We start from the raw sequence: 21499 nt of genomic DNA, 5'->3' as shown, positions 1-21499 counted from the left end.
TTGCAAAAGATCTGAAATTGGAACAACAAAAGTGGAATGAAGCAAATTAAAAATGCACAGATTTGAACCGAGCTACTGAATGTAATAGATGTGTGACTTTGGCTCAAAGCACTCTATTTCAAGTTGAGATTGGCTAGAAATGCGAATGATGCGACACTTTCCAAACCTCGCCCTAACTTTCCCAGTGTGGCAGGTGACAGAGGGGTCTCCATCAGACGGAGCAACAGCAATGTTGCTCAGTTGCAATTTCTGACTTTGGTTTTTAGGCCTGCTGATCTAGTGGGGTCGGCCATTCAAATCCCCAATGGCTTAAAAAGAATCCGAAAAGGATAAAGAGACATTATGGGGGTAATAGATTGGATGTTGGGCGGGTCTTCTTTTCCCAGAGAGCAGTGAGCCTCTGGAACATGTTGTGGGCTGGTGCGGTGGGAGCTGACTCTGTGCCTTCAAGAGGGAGTTGCACCGGGTCCTGGCTGGGGCGGAGATCATAAGAACATAAGAAATAGGAGCTGGAGTAGGACATTTGGCCCCTCGAGCCTGCTCCACCATTCAAATAAGATCATGGCTGATCTTCTACCTCAACTCCACCTTCCTGCACTATCCCCATATCCCTTGGTTCCTTTAGTATCCAAAAATCTATCAAGCCCAGCCTTGAATATACTCAACCACAGCCCTCTGGGATAGAGAATTCCAAAGATTCACAACCCTCTGAGTGAAGAAATTTCTCCTCATCTCAGTCTTAAATGCCTGACCCCTTATTCTGAGACTGGTTCTAGACTCTCGAGCCAGAGGAAATATCCTCCCTGCATCTAACCTGTTGATTCCCCTCAGAATCTTGCACGCTTCAATGAGATCACATTTCATTCTTCTAAAGTCCAGGGAATAGGCCCAATCTACTCAATCGTTCCTCATAGGGCACTATATAGGTCAGTGCGATCTCCTGGACTGGTTTTGATCACCTGAGGGGGTCAGAGATGAACATTCCAGAGGATATTTTCCTCTTATTGTGCGTCAGCTATGGTTCAGTGGGTAGCACACTCGCTTCTGAGTCAGAAGGTTGTGGGTCCCACTCCAGTGACTTAAGCACATAAATCTAGGCTGACACTCCAGTGCAGTGCTGAGGGAATGCAGCACTATCAGAGGAGCAGTACTAAGGGGGCCCTGCAATGTGGGAGGGGCAGTACTGAGGGAGCACTGCACTGTTGCAGGGTCATTACTGAGAGCGCGCTGCACTGTCGGAGGGGCAGTACCGAGGGACTGTTGCACTGCTGGAGGGGCAGATGAGATGCTAAACCAAACCCGAGTCTGCCCTCTCAGGTGTGTTAAAGGTCCCACGGCACTATTCGAAGAGCAAGGGCGTTCTACTCGGTGTTCTGGGCCAATATTTATCCCTCAACTAACCTCATTGCAACAGATTATCTCGTCATCATCACACTGCTGTTTGTGGGAGCTTGCTGTGTGCAAATTGGCTGCTGCATTTCCTACATTACAACATAGAAACATAGAAAATAGGTGCAGGAGTAGGCCATTCGGCCCTTCGAGCCTGCACCACCATTCAATAAGATCATATCTGATCATTCAACCACAGTACCCCTTTCCTGCTTTCTCTCCATACCCCTTGATCCCTTTGGCCGTAAGGGCCATATCTAACTCCCTTTTGAATATATCTAACGAACTGGCATCAGCAACTCTCTGTGGTAGAGAATTCCACAGGTTAACCACCCTCTGAGTGAATAAGTTTCTCCTCATCTCGGTCCTGAATGGCTTATCCCTTATTTTTAGACTGTGACCCCTGGTTCTGGAATGCCCCAGCAACGGGAACATTCTTCCTGCCTCTAACCTGTCCAATCCCGTCAGAATTTTATATGTTTCTATGAGATCCCCTCTCATTCTTCTAAACTCCAGTGGATACAAGCCCAGTTGATTCAGTCTCTCCTCATATGTCAGTCCTGCCATCCCGGGAATCAATCTGGTGAACCTTCGCTGCACTCCCTCAATAGCAAGAACGTCCTTCCTCAGATTAGGTGACCAAAACTGAACACAATATTCCAGGTGTGGCCTCACCAAGGCTCTGTACAACTGCAGTAAGACCTCCCTGCTCCCATACTCAAATCCCCTAGCTATGAAGGCCAACATGCCATTTGCCTTCTTCATGCCTGCTGTACCTGCATGCCAACTTTCAATGACTGATGTACTATGACACCCAGGTCTCTTTGCACCTTCCCTTTTCCTAATCTGTCACCATTCAGATAATATTCTGGCTTCCTGTTTTTGCCACCAAATAGTCCTTCACTGGCTGTAAAGCGCTTTCGGATGTCCTGAGGTTGTGAAAGGTGCTGTAGAAATGCAAGTCATTTCTTTTTCTTGTTCCCTCCTTAGGTACAAAGCAAAGTATAGGATTGTAAAAAACCTCAGTCTATTTCTCAAACTAAATTACTCATCCGCACACTCCCTACACACACCATCTGCTTCCATTGGGAAGCCCATTTGACACATTCACCAAACTCTGGATAAAGTTGTTAAATCTAAACTGTATGCACACATTCCCCAAGCTAAACCTGAGCCCATGCATCACAAGCGGAAGTTTACACCAATCTCAAACATATTATCATAATTCAATTTATTTATTCCTTTAAGGATCTTGATCTGAAGTCGATTGTGTCTGGCAGGGCACATACAGAACTGACAAACATGAAGATAATCTCCGAGGTTCTTTTGAACCAATGTAATCTCCAAAAAGATCAAATTCAGATAAAACCGACTCGAGCGTTAGAAAGCGGAGTTCTCTAATAAGGGCTTAATTACGCTTCAGCAAAGCTACTCAGAAGATTCCCAAGCTCAGGTTTTTTATTAACTGACAGCAATTTTCTGAATGCCACAAGCCATGGATCAGTGGGTAGCACTCTCGCCTCTGATTCAGAAAGTTGTGGATTCAAATCCCACTCCAGAGACGAGCACAAAATCTAGACTGACACTCCAGTGCAGTACTGAGGGAGCGCTGCACTGTAAGAGGGGCAGTACTGAGAGAGCACTGCACTGTCGGAGGGGTAGTACTGAGGGAGCGCTGCACTGTCGGAGGGGCAGTACTGAGAGAGCACTGCACTGTCAGAGGGGTAGTACTGAGGGAGCGCTGCACTGTTGGAGGGGCAGTACCGAGGGAGCGCTGCACTGTTGGAGGGGCAGTACCGAGGGAGCGCTGCACTGTTGGAGGGACAGTACCGAGGGAGCGCTGCACTGTTGGAGGGACAGTACCGAGGAAGCGCTGCACTGTCGGAGGGGCAGTAACGAGGGAGTGCTACACTGTCGGAGGAGCAGTCTTTCATGAGGAGACATTAATCCTAGGCCCCGCCTTCCCTCTCAGATGGATGTAAAAGATCCCATGGCACTATTGGAAGAATATTATTGCCCTGGCCAATATTTATCCCTCTACCTATTTAAAAAGTGGTCGCCCATTTAAAATGGAGATGAGGAGGAATTGCTTCTCCAGAGGGTTGTGAATCTTTGGAATTCTCTACCCCAGAGAACTGTGGAGGCTGGGTCATTGAATATATTTAAGGTGGAGGTAGACAGATTTTTGAACGATAAGGGAGTCAAGGGTTATGGGGAGCAGGCAGGGAAGTTGAGTTGAAGCCAAGATCAGATCAGCCATGATATTAAATAGCAGAGCATGCTCGAGGGGTCAAATGGCCAGCTACTGCTCCTATTCTTATGTTCTTATTTAAGGTGATTGGCAAAAGAACCAAAGGCGACATTAGAAAAAACTTTTTTACACAGAGAGTCGTTAGGATCTGGACTGATTTCAATTGCCTCTTCGGGTCGGAGAGGATTTTTCCAGAGTTTTATTCTTTCCCTTATTGCCCCTGGTGGAAGGAAACCCTGGAGAAATGGTGTAAAAGCCATTTACGCATTTTCTCCAGATCTTTTGAGTATATTCAAGGTTGAGATCGATAGATTTTTGGACTCTCGGGGAATTGAGAGATATGGAGATCAGGCGGGAAAGTGGAGCTGAGGTAGAAGATCAGCCACGATGTTATTGAATGGAGGGGCAGGCTCGTGGAGACCTATGACCTACTCTGCTCCCATGGGTCAACAGCTAGGGGGCATAGATTTAAAGTAATTGGTAGAAGGATTAGAAGGGATTTGAGGAGCAATCTTTTCACCTAGAGGGTGGTGGGAGTCTGGAACTCACTGCCTGAAAGGCTAGCAGAGTCAGAAACCCTGACCACATTTAAAAAGTACTTGGATATGCACTTGAAATGCTGTAAGCTTCAAGGCTACGGACCAAGAGCTGGAAAGTGGGATTAGGTTAGATAGCTCTTTGTCGGCCGGCATAGACATGATGGGCCAAATGGCCTCCTTTTGTGCTGTAAATTTCTATTTCTATGTTCTTATGTTCTTTTGCCAAAGTTACGGTGGGCGATCGCAAGAACCCCTGTAGAAATTCAACCCCAAAAAGATCTCCTAAAGGACTTAAGACTTTCTTCATTACTATGGATTTCCATAACTTTAGGATTTCTTCACTGGTTCCCACGGTTAATATCAGAAATGCCTTTCTCAGGCTCCTCTAACAGCCAAGTGGCTAAATGCAGCAACTGCTGCGGTACTGAACCACAGAGAGCAGGAAAGTCCCCAGTTCAATCCACACTCTGGGCCAAGTCATCTGATGTCAGGGAGCAGTGGCCCAGTGTTTGGGAGGAAGAATAAAGAAATAAAGCTTGGGTTTATGCTCTGATCCACTGCCTCTGCAATGTCAGCCTATTTGTCTAAGGGGGTGAGGAGGTGGGGGGATGGGGGGAAGAGGAAGGGGGGGAACGATAAACATACAAGCCTGTCCAAGTCCCATCCTACTCGCATCTTGCCCCCAATCTCTTTGCTTTCCTGCTACCCCCCCGAACATCTCCGAGACAGTCCCAAGGAACACTCGATAGCCTCAGCCATCTTTCTTCTTGATGATCACTTTTGCCAGCTCCTTCTCCCTTTCTTGTTTGGCTTTCTGTTCCCAAGATCTCCTGTCTCCGATGACGGACAATGCCGTCTGTTCCTTCGCAGGTCGCGGTGGGGAGCCCATTCGGCCCGGGCTAGGGCCCCTCCCGCACAGCCTGCAGTACACGCACACAGAATCTGGGGCGAGGGGTTACTGCACATGTGCGCACACTCTAGCGCGCATGTGCAGAGGTCCCAGCACTGTTTTCAGCACTGGGACCTGGCTCTGCCCCCCGCTGGTTCTGCTGCGCTCCGCCGAGTCCAAAGGAGGCCTGGTGAGCGTAGAGAATACCACGATAAGGATTAGGCGTGCTTTTTGTTCCAGAAAGTCGGCGGACCTCATGGAGGTGCGCCGTTCTAAAGGTCGGTGGAAACTTGGCTCCTTTATGTGGACGCTCCTTATCTAACCTCACATTGACTATTCATCCAAGGTACCTAGGGCTGCCAATAATGTGAAACAAAAACAACTTGCATTTATAGGTCACCTTTTTCACAGAAGCGCTATCAAATATAATTTGACACTGGGCCACATAAGGAGATAATAAAAACTTGATCAAATAAGTAGGTTTTAAGGACCATCTTAAAGAACATAAGAAATAGGAGCAACAGTAGGCCATTTGGCCCTCGAGCGTGCTCCACCATTCAATAAGATCATGGCTGGTCCGAACCTGGCCTCAACTCCACTTCCCCGCCCACTCCCCTAGGTCAACAACCCAGGAGGAGAGAGAGGCGGAGAGGTTTAGTGAGGGAATTCCAGAGCTTTGGGCCCAGGCAAATGAAGGCACAGCTACCAATGGTGGAGTGAAGGAAGTGAGGGATGTGCAAGAGACCAGAATTGGAAAAGTGCAGAGATCTCGGAGGGTTGTAGGGCTGGAGGAGGCTCCAAAGATCTCGGAGGGTTGTAGGGCTGGAGGAGGTTACAGAGATCTCGGGAGGGTTGTAGGGCTGGAGGAGGCTACAGAGATCTCGGGGGGGTTGTAGGGCTGGAGGAGGTTACAGAGATCCCGGAGGGTTGTAGGGCTGGAGGAGGTTACAGAGATCTCGGGAGGGTTGTAGAGCTGGAGGAGGTTACAGAGATCTCGGGAGGGTTGTAGGGCTGGAGGAGGTTACAGAGATCTCGGGAGGGTTGTAGGGCTGGAGGAGGCTACAGAGATCTCGGGAGGGTTGTAGGGCTGGAGGAGGTTACAGAGATCTCGGGAGGGTTGTAGGGCTGGAGGAGGCTACAGAGATCTCGGGAGGGTTGTAGGGCTGGAGGATGTAACATAGATCTCGGAGGGTTGTAGAGGTTACAGAGATAGGGAGGTGCGAGGCCATGAAATGGTCTATCAACAGCAGTCAGCGACTTCAGAGAAAGAGATCGTCTGAGCAAATGCAGGCATGTTATTTTGATCATTGATTGCTAAAATATTTTCACTTCAATTGCCAAAAAGTTACAAGTGAAATTCAAATTCAGTAACAATAAAAACATTTACCATAAGGATTTCTCCACTATTTTGGTCCGAAACACCTCTTCTTGATCCAGATTGACCGTACAGTAGCAGTCCCTCATCTTATTTGGTCCTGGGTAGGGAGGCATGTTTTTTGCTTCTCCTGCAAGGCAAGAACAAAGAGCACATAATTAGCACTGGAATCAAAACAAGAGCAACCTGGTCTCTACAGAACTTTACATGGACATCCCAGATGAGATCTCGCCTGAATTCCCGCTGCTTTTTTCTATCTGCCCCATAGCACAGCCACAATACAAACTGCCAAACATACCATTGCGCATTAGCAGAAGGGATTTGCCTTTCTCAGGGTTCAATTTAAAGCAGAAGGTATTTACAAAAATGCATTTATACAGCGCCTTTAATGTAGTAAAATGTCCCAAGGCGCTTCGGAGGAGTGTAATCAGACACCATTTGACACTGAGCCATTAAAGGACATATTAGGGCAGGTGACCAAAAGCTTGGTCTAAGAGGGGTGTTTTAAGGAGCTTCTTAAAGGAAAAAGAGAGGTGGAGAGGTTTAGAGAGGGAATTTCAGAGCTTAGGGCCCAGGCAGCTGAAGGCACGACGATCAATGTTGGAGCGATGGAAATTGGAGATGCTCAAGAGGGCAGAATTGAAGGACCACAGAGATCTCGGACGGTTGTAGGACTGGAGGAGGTTACAGAGATAGGGAGGGGGCGAGGCTGTGGAGGGATTTGGGCACAGGACATCGCAAAGCGCTCTACAGCCAATGAAGTACTTTTTAAATGTCATCATTGTTATAATGTAGGAAATGTGGCAGCCACTTTGGGCAAGTTCCCACAAATAGTAATGTGATAATGACCAGATAATCTGGTTTAGTGATGCTGGTTAATTAGTCAGGACACCGGGGAGAACTTCCCTGCTCTTCTTTGAATAGTGCCGTGGAATCTTTCACATCCACCTGAGAGGCGGATGGGGCCTGGTTTTAACGTGTCATCCGAAAGATGGTACCTACAACAGTGCAGTACTCCTTCAGTACTGCACTGGGAATATCAGCCTAGATTTTTGTGCTCAAGTCTCCGGAGTGCGGCTTGAACACACAACCTTCCGACTTAGAGGCGAGAGAGCTATCAACTGAGTCACAAGTTGGGTAGGGAAAGAATTTTAATCCATGTTCTCTGTGCAACAGATTAATGATCTCGTATTGGAATGCTGTTGAGTATTTTCACAGATTTTAAAAACTGTCACAAATTCTTGCCCTAATCTTGAAAGCTCAATACATAGCAATTGATAGAATCATAGAATCGTTACAGCATGGAAGGTGGCCATGTGGCCCATCGAGCCCGTGCCGACTCTCAGCTAGTCCCACTCCCTCGCCCTTTCCCCGTAGCCCTGTGTTATGTATGTAAACATTACCAATATGTAAGACTTGCCACCAGGGAGTGTACCTGTGGGAGATCCAATGGTCATCTACACACCCCGGGCAAGCAGGTATAAAAAGCAGTCTACCATGCTGCCTCCTCACTCTGGAGTTACATTAAAGAAACAAGGTCACAACAGTTTGACTTAAGATGTACAGTCTTGTGGAGTTATTCTAAATGTAACAATTGGCGACGAGTAACAGATCATGAACTTGCACGCAGTTATGGCTTCCATTGGTATTCTTGAGAGATTTGTTGAGGGTGATGATTGGGAAGCCTTCGTTGAGCGTCTTGACCTGTACTTCATGGCCAACGAGCTGGAAAAGAAACCGCGATCAAGCGCAGGGCGATTCTCCTCACCGTTTGCGGGTCCACGATATATGGCCTTATCAGAAATCTGCTAGCACCGACGAAACCAATGGAGAAGACATATGAAGAGCTGTGCACACTGGTTCGGGAACACCTCCAGCCAAAGGAGAGCATCTTAATGGCCAGGTATCGCTTTTATATGCACCACCGCTCCGAGGGCCAGGACGTGGCGAGCTATGTCGCTGACCTAAGACACCTTGCGGGACCGAGCGTATTTGTTGGATTTTTGGGGGAAGTGTTGCGGGACTTTTTCGTGCTTGGAATCGGCTACGGGGTCATTCTTCGCAAACTGCTGTCTGCCGAATCCCTAGGTCTGAGCAAGGCCATCACGATAGCCCAGGCTTTCATGTCCAAGAGCGATAACACTAAACAGATATCATTGCAGTATCGGAACTCACCGGCATGTACTGTGCATAAAATAATGTCTTCAGCAAGCAGAACTGTACATAACCTACACGCCTGCAGAGGCCAGACCTAGGATGACTTAGTGCCCACCGTGAGGCATGAATACGAATCCATTAGCACCATGTTGGCCCATCAATGTCGATTCAAGCGCTACGTGTGCAAGGGCTGTGGAACAATGGGGCACCTCCAGCGAATGTGCAAACGTGCTGCGACTCACCGCGTGGCAGAATTAGCAGAAGATGACCGATCCGGCATGGATCACGCTGAACGATAAAGAGAGGCAACTCAACCTGAGGCTGAAGAGGAAGTGTATGGGGCACACACCTTCACCACCAAAAGCCCTCCGATAATGTTAAAAGTCAAATTAAATGGCATTCCAGTTTCCATGGAATTGGACACGGGGGCGAGTCAGTCAATTATGAGCCAGAAGGCTTTTGAGAAACTGTGGGGCAACAAGGCACAAAGGCCAAAACTAAGCCCGATCCATACCAAGCTGCGCACTTATACCAAAGAGCTCATACCAGTCATTGGCAGAGCGACAATGAAGGTATCGTACGATGGAGCTGTGCATGATTTACCACTATGGATTGTACCAGGCGATGGCCCAACGCTGTTCGGCAGAAACTGGCTAGAAAAGATCCGATGAAACTGGGATGACTTGGGCGCACGATGCGTCATCCTCCGAAGACTGTCTTCGGAGGATGACGCCTCGTGCGCCCAAGTGCTAAACAAATTCCTGTCGTTATTCGAGCCAGGCATCGGCAACTTCGCAGGCGCCAAAGTGCAGATCCATCTAGTCCCTGATGCACGACCCATTCATCACAAGGCCTGAGCGGTTCCATATATGATGCGAGAGAAAGTCGAGATCGAGCTGGACAGACTTCAACAAGAGGGAATCATATCGCCAGTCGAGTTCAACGAGTGGGCCAGTCCAATTGTTCCGGTGTTGAAAAGCGATGGGACAGTCAGAATCTGCGGGGACCACAAGGTAACGATCAACCGAGTCTTGTTACAGGACCAGTACCCACTACCCAAAGCAGATGACCTGTTTGCAACACTAGCAGGGGGGGAAGTCGTTCACCAAGCTGGATCTAACCTCCGCTTACATAACACAGGAGCTGGCTGAACCGTCAAAGAAATTTATGTGCATCAACATGCACAGAGGACTGTACATATACTACAGATGCCTCTTTGGGATTCACTCGGCGGCGGACAACTTCCAGAGGAACATGGAGAGTCTGCTGAAATCGGTTCCGCGCACTGTGGTGTTCCAAGACGATATCTTGATCACTGGCCGCAACACCACCAAACACTTGCACAACCTGGAAAAGGTTCTAAAGCGACTGGACGGAGTGGGACTCAGGCTGAAACGCTCCAAGAGTGTTTTCCTGCCGCCAGAGATCGAATTTCTGGGTAGAAAGATTGCGGCGGACGGCATCAGACCCATGGACTCCAAGACAGAGGCTATCAAGAATGCACCCAAACCACTGCGTTCATTCCTGGGACTCCTCAACTATTTTGGTAACTTTCTACCGGGGTTGAACACTTTACTGGAACCATTGCATTTATTGCTACACAAGGGAGACGACTGGGTTTGGGGTAAATCTCAAGAGACATCCTTTAACAAGGCCAGAAACCTGCTATGTTCTAACAAGTTATTTGTATTGTATGACCTATGTAAACGTTTAGTACTAGCCGACCACAAGCCGCTTATTTCGTTGTTCTCAGAAAGCAAAGGTATAAACACCAATGCTTCGTCCCGCATCCAAAGATGGGCACTAACATTATCTGTGTATGATTATATAATCCGCCACAGACCAGGCACTGAGAACTGTGCTGATGCCCTCAGTCGGCTACCATTGCCCACCACCGGGGTGGAAATGGCGCAACCCGCAGACTTGCTCCTTGTAATGGATGCTTTTGAGAGCGAGGGGTCACCTGTCACGGCTTGCCAGATCAGGACCCGGACTAGCCAAGACCCAGTGCTATCACTAGTAAAAAGCTGTGTCCTCAATGAGAGCTGGTCGGCGTTTCCAGGGGAAATGCAAGACGAAATTAAGCCGTTCCGCCGACGTAAGGACAAAATGTCCATCCATTCGGACTGCCTCCTATTAGTGAATCGTGTCATTTTGCCAAAAAAAGGCAGGGAAACGTTTATATGCGACCTTCACAGTACTCACCCAGGCATAGTCATGGTGAAGGCTATCGCCAGGTCGCACGTTTGGTGGCCCTGCATTGACTCGGAATTGGAGTCACGCGTACACCAATGCAACACTTGCTCACAGTTGAGCAATGCACCAAGGGAGGCCCCACTGAGTCTGTGATCGTGGCTCTCCAAACCGTGGTCAAGGGTCCATGTAGATTTTGCTGGCCTCTTTCTAGGAAAGATGTTCCTAGTAGCAGTGGACGCTTACTCTAAATGGATTGAATGTATAATAATGTCGTCATGTATGTCCACTGCCACTATTGAAAGACTCCGGGCCATGTTCGCTACCCATGGTTTGCCCAACGTCCTTGTTAGTGACAGTGGACCATGCTTCACCAGCTCGGAATTCAACAAATTCGTGACACGCAATGGCATCACACATCAGGTCTGCGCCGTTTAAGCCCGCATCCAATGGTCAAGCGGAATGGGCAGTCCAAACCATCAAGCAGAACTTAAAACACGTGACGGACAGTTCCCTGCAGACCCGGTTATCTCGGATTCTGCTCAGCTACTGCACACGACCCCACTCGCTTACCAGGGTTCCCCCTGCAGAATTGCTAATGAAGAGAGCACTCAAAACCAGGCTCTCCTTAGTCCACCCGGATCTCAATGATCATGTACAAACCCGGCGTCACCAGCGTAACATGTACCACGATCACGCGGCTGTATCACGCGACATTGAAGTTAATGACCTTGTGTTTGTTCTTAATTATGGTCATGGTCCAAAATGGGTTGCTGGCACTGTGTTAGCCAAGAAGGGAATAGAGTGTTTGTTGTCAAACTTTTGATCAGACAAACGTGCAGAAATACTTGGATCAGACCAAACTGCGGTTCATTGACTACCAAGAACAGTTTGAAGAGGACATTACCATCAATGATCCACCCACACACACCCAACCAGCAATCGACCTCACGGTCAACCACGAGGATGAACCCACCATGCCCGACTGTCCGATCAGACCAGCCACACAGGAGTGCAGCAATGATCCAACCGACTAACCCATGCCAGGACTTCAACTCAGACTATCAACCCGGGAACGCAGACCCGGATCGCCTCAACTTGTAAATAAGTTGTACATAAGACTTTTGGGGGAGGAGTGATGTTATGTATGTAAACATTACCAATGTGTAAGACTTGCCACCAGGGGGTGCACCTGTGGGAGATCCAAGGGTCGCCTGCACACCCTGGGCAAGCAGGTATAAAAGGCAGTCTACCATGCTGCTTCCTCACTCTGGCGTTACCAAGGTCACAACAGTTTGAGCTTAAGATATACAGTCTTGTGGAGTTATTCTAAATGTAACACCCTGCAAATCTTTTTCCTTCAGATACTTATCTAACTCCCCTTTGACAGATAAGATGGAGTCTGCCTCCACCACCCTTTTAAATAGTACATTCCAGATCCCAATCACTCGCTGTATAAAAAGTGTGTTTTCTTACATTGCCTTTGGTTCTTTTGCCAATCACCTTAAATCTGTGTCCTCTGGTTCTCAACCCTTCTGCCAATAGGAACAGTTTCTCTCTATATACTCTGTCCAGACCCCTCATGATTTTGAGCACCTCTATCAAATCTCTTCTCAATCTTCTCTGTTCCAAGGAGAACAACCCCAGCTTCTCCAGTCTATCCATGTAACTGAAGTCCCTCATTCCTGGAATCATTCTCGTAAATCTTGTCTGCACCATCTCCAAGGCCTTCACATCCTTCCTAAACTACGGTGCCCAGATTTGGACACAGTACTCCAATTTGGGCCGAACCAGTGTATTATACAGGTTCATTATAATTTCCACAGTTTTGTACTCTATGCCTCTATTTATGAAGCCCAGGAGCCTGTAAGCTTTGTTAACTGTTTTCTCAACCTGCCCTGCCACTTTCAATGATTTATGCACACATACCCCCAGGTCTCTGTCTGTGTATCACCGTGGAGCATTTCCGCTAATTGCTCTCATTTACGCGCCATCGAGGAGGCTCTTAAAATTAAGCCCTTTTTGTTAGGGACACCAATAGGCATATTTTAAATTGTTTTTCTATTTAATTTACTAAGAAACTGACTACTGTACACTAGTGAAACTAGTAAATGGTTCTGTATAGTTTTAACAGTAATTTTTAATTATTTTAAATTCGGTTACTGACAGATGACAGATTGGACACTGAGTAAGAATACTTACTTTTTGATAAAGCCACTTTCAGCTGTATTCATAAAACTAGCAGGCTACCGCTCTTAAAAAACATCAAGGAATATTTTAACACAAGGATCAAAATATAAACAATTACGGCCTATGATTTACAGCAGAAACTTGAAGCAAAACTTCACTCCGGGAAGTACAGCGGAACTTCCAGCCACGGGTTTGCGCCCAGATTGCCGACTGAGTCAAAGAGGAAATTCTACCCCGCTGTGTCAACTAATTTTCTATACACTCAGACTTCACCGACCAGTGTTTTTTAAAAAGCACAACTGTCAGCTTGGCTCAGTTAGTAGCACTCTTACATCCAGTGTCAGGAGGTTGTGGTTTCAAGCCTCACGTCATCAAGTTAACTTGAACTAACATTTCTGTGCAATACTGCGGTGCTGTTTTTCAGATGAGACATTAATCTGCCTGCTCTGATGGATAATGAAGATCCCACCACACTCTGAGGAACAGCGGGAAGTTCTCCTGGTGTCCTGGTGAGGGGGGAGAATGTAAAGAGCATGACTGCGTAGAGATTTTAAAAGAAACAGAAGAAGCAGCCTTAGCAGCAGAGGAGCCTCTGCACAACCCAGACCTCATCCTGTTTACAGATGGTTCCTCCTTTGTTGACAATGGTACCAGAAAAGCAGGATGGGCAGTTACAACCTTATATGAGGTAGTGGCAAAAGGATGTTTACCCTCAGGAACGTCAGCACAACAGGCCGAGTTACGGGCCCTGTCAGAAGCATGTCGAATAGCAGAAGGACAGACAGCTAATGTCTACACAGATTCACGTTATGCTTTTGGAGTCGCTCACGACTTTGGTATGTTATGGCGGAAAAGAGGATTCCTCACTGCTGCTGGTACACCTATCCGAAATGGAAAAGAAGTCCGAGACTTACTGGAGGCCATACAATTACCTCAGGAAGTGTCCATCCTGAAGTGTAAGGCCCATATCAAGGAAAATACCACAGAAGCACAGGGAAATGCCCTAGCCGACCAGGCAGCTAAAGATGCCGCCTCACAGGGCGTTCCTCCAGAAGAACCAACACAGATGTGCAGATTGAAAGCACTCAGGACTCTGACACGAGACCTTTAAACAATGCAAGGCGAGTGCTCCCGAGAGGAAAAATGGACATGGATTGAGGCAGGAATTAAGCTATGCGAAGATGGTGTTTGGAGACAAAGAGTTACCGACAAGCCAGTCACGCCACAAGCGCTTATGCCTTTTTTAGCCCAACAGATCCACTCGTGGGGACACTTGGCCTCACAACAGATGACAGCACGGTTCCAGAAAAGCTGGTGGGGTCGGGGATTTAAAAAACATGCCCAGCTGTGTGGTCTGCCAGAAAAATAATTCTGGACCCATCACGGTAATGCCCCAACTGAGGCCCCCTGCCCTTGTCGGACCATTCCAGCATCTGCAGGTTGATTATATATCTCTTCCTCATGCCAAGGATACACTAACATTCTTGTCATGGTCGACAGATTCTCTAGATGGGTAGAAGCTGTCCCAACTAAAAGAGCCACAGCCAATCACACTGCAAAGGTCTTGTGTAAGGATTATATTCCCCGATGGGGAGTCCCGAGTAGCATTGACTCAGATCAGGGAACACACTTCACAGGTGCTGTCTGCCAAGAAGTCTGTAGGTTACTGAACATTACGTGGGATTTACACTGTCCTTATCATCCACAATCTTCAGGACAAGTAGAGCGAATGAATCGAACTCTGAAACAACGGCTTTCCAAATATCACCAAGAAGGAACACCATGGCCCCAGGCACTACCAATAATGCTATGTAGCATTAGGGCAACCGCAAACAGAACTACAGGTCTAAGCCCATTTGAAATTATAACAGGAAGACCCATGTCGCTGCCAGGAACTATCGATTTACGAAAAGCTGATGTTCACTTAATGAGTGACACTTTGTTATCATACTGTCAGAACTTAACCAATGCTATTAGTTCTGTTTCCTGACAGGAATCGGCAGCTTGGGGTAATCCACCCGAAGGAGGACACGACATCATCCCGGGAGTCTGGGTGTATGTGAAAAAGTTGCATAAAGAACCTTTGGGTGCCAAGTGGGAGGGAACTTATCAAGTGTTATTGACCACCCAGGCAGCTGTTAAAGTCCAAGGAAAGAAAGCCTGGATCCACGCTTCACACGTTAAACGAGCACCCGTAACTGAAGCTGAAATCTAATAAGGACAATTACTTTTTGCGAAAATGTATAAATTTACTGTATTATTGATTGTAGGTATTCTAGGCATAGGCCTATTTCTTACTAGCCGACCCTCTGCACCAAAGGGAAATAGTAGGGTAGCAAGGGAATTACATGTAAATACCTTTTACTTTTATATTGTTTGTTTATGTTGATTAAATGTTGTTGCGACCAGGCGGCTGCAGCTGTCCCGCAGGTGAGACATCTTGCAGGTCCCAGCAGACTGTCTGTACATGGCACAGAGGTATGTTTGCTTAAGGAAAGGTTGTTTACTGGTTGAATTAAGATATTGATTTGGATTAAATTGGAATAAGGTTAATTAACCTACTAAAACCAGACTTCCATTGTGGCCACGATGGAACTCGGGTTGGTGTAAATTTGTGTGGAAGCTACTAGTCCGGACATGTGGCGAAACACATCAACAAATTTTAGAACATGTATGAAATTATTTTGTCGAATGTTTAACCAGTGATACCTGATGTTTTATGATTCAGTTTGTGAAAGAATCAAAGGGGGGATTGATAGAGAATTCAAACAGGCTCATTTAGACAGACTGTGAAAATTCACAGACCCCCAAGTCAAGGCTGCTACATGCAGTTCGGCATGTTGCATTAACTCATCAATCAACTTGACAATTTCGGACCTTCGGTAGCGAGCCAATTAAAACGTTAAAAGAATATTGATTGAGCCAATAAGGTCAAAGAAGGCGAGTTCTTTTCTGTAAATTGAACCCGGTATAAAATACAGCCATTTTGACCATGTGTCTCAGTAAGACAAAGAAACTGGCAATCAGCCAGCAGCTTGTTACTCTCTGCCAAGATTAAAAAGATAAAACTATTTCATTGGAAATTAAGAGATCTAACACCTGGTCACCAATCACCGATCAATCACCGACACCAAAAGTAGTCATTCATCTCATTGCTGTTTGGGGGACTCTGGTGTTACAAATTGGCGGTCGAGATTGCCTCCGAGTCAGAAGGTTGTGGGGTCAAGACCCACTCCGAGACTTGAGCATAAAATCCAGGCAGTACGGAGGGACACTGCAGTGTCAGAGGGGCAGTACTGAGGGAGCGCTGCACTGTCGGAGGGGCAGTACTGAGGGAGCGCTGCACTGTCGAAGGGGCAGTACCGAGGGAGCGCTGCACTGTCGGAGGGGCAGTAATGAGGGAGCGCTGCACTGTCGGAGGGGCAGTACTGAGAGAGTGCTGCACTGTCAGAGATGCCGTCTTTTGGATGAGATGTTAAATCGAGGCCCCGTCTGCCCTCTTCAGGTGGATGTAAAAGATCCCATGGCACTATTTTGAAAAAAGCAAGGGAGTTCTCCCCAGTGTCCTGGGGACAATATTTATCCCTAAACCAACATCACTAAAACAGATGATCTGGTCATTTATCTTAGTGCTGGGTTTTTTTGATCTTGCTGTGCATAAATTGTCTGCCATGTTTCCTACATTATACTTCATTGAGTGTAAAACACTTTGGGACGCTTTGAGGTCGTAAAGGCACTATAGAAAATGCATGCCTTTTTACAAAACTTCAGTGACTACACTTCCCTATATCGGCGCGTATGGGAGAAAGAAGCCAAACAGGCAGTTTTTTTGTGGCCAGTTAGAAACTTGGTGGGTGCACTTATGAGAACCTAGAGTGGGTGGAAAACAAAAGGAACATCACGCGCACACACACATATAGCCCAGAGCTCGCAAGCATATATAGTGAACTGATTAAACTAGTTTAAACGCTGTGGTTATTTCGCTAGATATTGTGTCACTGAGTGGCACTCCCCAAAAATAAGACACTACCCGGGAGCCCACATGACACTCGGTACAGTGATTACACCCATGACACCCGTAGCCAGCTATTTCTAAAGGGATCCCCAGGAGGACAGCCCTCGTCTCCTCTCGCTTTGAACACCTGGTTCATTTTCAGGCTCAGTGGTTTTTTAACTTGAACAGGGAACTCAGTCCCTGCATGCAGAAAGAATCCGTGACACAAGCAGGGACTAACGAACTCTAGAGACTCCACTGTGCCTGAGAGAGCTACCCATTCCATATCCCCCCGCCACACACACACGCACGTGAAAAAATGAGAAAGACTGAAATGAGAGAGAGAGAAAGAAAGTGAGTGAGAGGAGAAAGAAAGTGACAGATACAAAGAGACAAGGAAGGGAGACAAGGGAGGGATAGACAGAAAGGGATAGACAGAGAGACAAGAGAGAGAGAGAGAGCGCGAGAGAGACGGAGAGAGGCAGAGAGAGAGAGACAGACAGAGAGAGAGAGAGAGACAGACAGAGAGAGAGACAGACAGAGACAGAGAGACAGACAGAGAGAGAGAGAGAGAGAGAGACAGAGAATGAGAGACAGAGAGAGACAGACAGACAGACAGAGAGAGAGACAGAGAGAGAGGCAGAGAGAGAGAGACAGACAGAGAGAGAGAGAGAGACAGACAGAGAGAGAGACAGGCAGAGACAGAGAGACAGACAGAGAGAGAGAGACAGAGAGTGAGAGACAGAGAGAGACAGACAGACAGACAAAGAGAGAGACAGAGAGAGACAGAGAGAGAGAGACAGACAGAGAGAGCGAGAGAGACAGACAGAGAGAGCGAGAGAGAGAGACAGAGACAGAGACAGACAGACAGAGGAAACAGACAGAGAGAGAGACATTGAAACATAGAAAATAGATGCAGAAGTAGGCCATTCGAGCCTGCACCACCATTCAATAAGATCATGGCTGATCATTCACCTCAGTACTCCTTTCCTGCTTTCTCTCCATACCCCTTGATCCCTTTAGCCGTAATAACCATATCTAACTTCCTCTGGAATATATCTAACAAACTGGCATCAACAACTTTCTGCGGTAGAGAATTCCACAGGTTAACAACTCTCTGAATGAAGAAGTTTCTCCTCATCTCGGTCCTGAATGGCTTACCCCTTATCCTTAGACTGTGTCCCCTGGTTCTGGACTTCTCCAGTATCGGGAACATTCTTAATGCCTCTAACCTGTCCAATCCCGTCAGAATTTTATAAGTTCCTATGAGATCCCCTCTCATTCTTCTAAACTCCAATGAATACAGGCCCAGTCAATCCAGTCTCTCCTCATATGTCAGTCCTGCCATCCCGGGAATCAGTCTGGTGAACCTTCACTGCACTCCCTCAATAGCAAGAACGTCCTTCCTCAGATTAGGAGACCAAAATTGAACACAATATTCCAGGTGAGGCCTCACTAAGGCCCTGTACAATGGCAGTAAGACCTCCCTGCTCCTATACTCAAATCCTCTCGCTATGAAGGCCAACATGCCATTTGCCTTCTTCACCACCTGCTGTACCTGCATGCCAACTTTCAATGACTGATGTACCATGACACCCAGGTCTCGTTGCACCTCCCCTTTTCCTAATCTGTCGCCATTCAGATAATATTCTGCCTTCCTGTTTTTGACACCAAAGTGGATAACCTCACATTTATCCACATTATATTGCATCTGCCATGTATTTGCCCACTCACCTAACCTGTCCAAGTCACTCTGCAGCCTCTCAGCATTCTCGTCATAGCTCACACCGCCACCCAGCTTAGTGTCATCTGCAAACTTGGAGATATTACACTCAATTCCTTCATCTAAATCATTGATGCATATTGTAAATAGCTGGGGTCCCAGCACTGAACCCTGCGGCACCCCACTAGTCACTGACTGCCATTCTGAAAAGGACCCGTTTATCCCAACTCTCTGCTTCCTGTCTGCCAACCAATTCTCTATCCATGTCAGTACATTACCCCAATACCATGTGCTTTAATTTTTCACACTAATCTCTTGTGTGGGACCTTGTCAAAAGCCTTTTGAAAGTCCAAATACACAACATCCACCTGTTCTCCCTTGTCCACTCTACTAGTTACATCCTCAAAAAATTCTAGAAGATTTGTCAAGCATGATTTCCCCTTCATAAATCCATGCTGACTTGGACCGATCCTGTCACTGTTTTCCAAATGCGCTGCTATTTCATCTTTAATAATTGATTCCAACATTTTCCCCACTACCGATGTCAGGCTAACCGGTCTATAATTAGCCGTTTTCTCTATCCCTCCTTTTTTAAAAAGTGGTGTTATATTAGCTACCCACAGTCAATGGGAACTGATCCAGAGTCGATAGACTGGTGGAAAATGATCACCACTACATCCACTTGGGCCACTATTTCTAGAGACAGACAGAGTGGGAGAGACAGACAGAGAGGGAGAGGGAGAGACAGACAGAGAGGGAGAAAGAGAGAGAGAGAGAGAGAGAAACAGAGAGATAGGGAGAGGAGGCTAAATCTCCAAAAACTAGAGAATTCTCTCTTTAAACTTCATCTTCCCAGATTCTGAACACTTGGAATTACGGAGAGTTAGATTACTTGTCAAACCGGCCAAGTAGTAACCAAACAATAAAATAAAAGATCCCCTTTCAAAGTGAAGTATCTTCATGAGCCCAAAGTGAAGATTCATCTTTCCAATCTCCAATTGTCCTCCAAAGCCAAATTTCACACTGGTTATGGGTTGGTCCAAGGGGATAGTATTTGGTAGTGAAACTCATCGAGTCCTCTGCAAGTTTCTCAATGCCACTGTAAGAGGAGTTTCACTTGATGGAGACTGAGTGTTTGTGAATCTCACTTCCCACATGCTTAACCCAAGCATATTTGCCACATCAGAAACCTGAACTTCAGCCAGAGCAGAACCAACTGCAGACAAAGATTCAGAAACAGAGGTTTAACAGAACAGCTGATGAAACAATTCCTAACCTCAAGATTTCCCCAGAGAATTGGACACAATTCAAAGCCAGTTGGCATCGAAGTAAACAAGAATGAGAGACGGGGACAATGAGGCATGATGGAGTCGAAGAGCAGCTTGACCGCTTACCCCAGTCCAATGATGTGGCCATTGTATAAGTGTAGTCTCTGCACTTCGATACACGTGACTTGCTTGACCATACCCTCTCTGGCTTGGAGATATTCTTTGTACAGGAAATATGTGATTGCACTGGAAAGGGTGCAGAGGAGATTTACAAGAATGTTGCTTGGCCTGGAGAATTTTGGCTATGAAGAAAGATTGGAGATGCTGGATTTGTTTTCATTGGAACAGAGGAGACTGAGAGGAGACTTGATTGAGGTGTATAAAATTATGAGGAGCCTGGATAGGATGGATAGGAAGGACCTGCTTCCCTTGGCAGAGGGGTCAACAACCAGGAGACATAGATTTAAAATAATTGGGAGGAGGTTTAGAGGAGACATGAGGGGAAAGTTCTTCACCCAGAGGATGGTGGGGGTCTGTTATATATGTAAACCTGTATAGCCACCAGAGGGCTCATCCCCTGAAGTCCCAAGGGATCCCACAATCCTTTGGGAGCAGAAGTACTTAAGGAGGCCTCACAGACTGGAGAGGCACTCTGGAGACCTGCAATAAAAGACTACGGTCACACTTTATTTGGAGCTCACAGTATCCAGTCAGACTCTTTATTCATGCACAACAGTTTGTTATAAAGGCTTTCTTCAGTGAATTGCGTACTGGATGCTCACTTGTAGTGCACGAAGACAGATTCCTGGGCAAATCCCAGTATTTAAATTAACATATTTCCTGTTTGAAAGGTTGACCTTTGCAATTCTTTAGGTTACATGTGATGGGAAAGTAACAAAGATAGAGTCAGCACTTAGAGGGATCCTACAACAGAAAAAAAACATAGTCTGAGAAGACATGTGCCAAAGACAGTGCTCCAACATGGAGAGACTGTGAATGGACTATGTAGGCATAGAATCATAGAAATTTACAGCACAGAAGGGGGCCATTTCGGCCCATCGTGTCTGTGCCGGCCAACCAAGAGCTATCCAGCCTAATCCCACTTTCCAGCTCTTGGTTCATAGCCCTGTCGTTACAGCACTTGAAGTGCACATCCAAGTATCTTCTAAACGTGGTGAGGCTTTCGGCTTCAACCACCACCCTTTCAGGCAGAGTTCCAGACCCCCACCATCCTCTGGGTGAAGAACTTTCCCCTCATGTCTCCTCTAAACCCCCTCCCAATTATTTTAAATCTATGTCCCCTGGTTGTTGACCCCTCTGCCAAGGGAAGCAGGTCCTTCCTATCCAGGCCCCTCATAATTTTATACACCTCAATCAAGTCTCCTCTCAGTCTCCTCTGTTCCAATGAAAACAAATCCAGCATCTCCAATCTTTCTTCATAACCAAAATTCTCCAGTCCAGGCAACATTCTTGTAAATCTCCTCTGCACCCTTTCCAGTGCAATCACATCTTTCCTGTAATGTGGTGACCA

The 21499-nt window shown here is 46.8% G+C and overlaps 1 protein-coding gene across 3 annotated transcripts in view; it reads right to left on the bottom strand.

Moving 5' to 3' along the window:
- The window catches only part of rasa3 (RAS p21 protein activator 3), a 264967-nt gene that overhangs the window by 152978 nt on the left and 90490 nt on the right, over positions 1-21499 (bottom strand). For all 3 annotated transcript variants that reach the window (XM_070891793.1, XM_070891796.1, XM_070891795.1), the window contains exon 2: positions 6456-6573. In XM_070891793.1, coding sequence (XP_070747894.1) covers positions 6456-6573 — 118 coding nt within the window. The remainder of the gene's footprint in view (positions 1-6455; positions 6574-21499) is intronic.

The sequence above is a fragment of the Pristiophorus japonicus genome, chromosome 10 (assembly GCF_044704955.1).
Source record: "Pristiophorus japonicus isolate sPriJap1 chromosome 10, sPriJap1.hap1, whole genome shotgun sequence".
NCBI lineage: Eukaryota > Metazoa > Chordata > Chondrichthyes > Pristiophoridae > Pristiophorus > Pristiophorus japonicus.
Note: the sequence above shows the minus strand (reverse complement) of the source record. Positions and strands in the feature narration are given on the sequence as shown.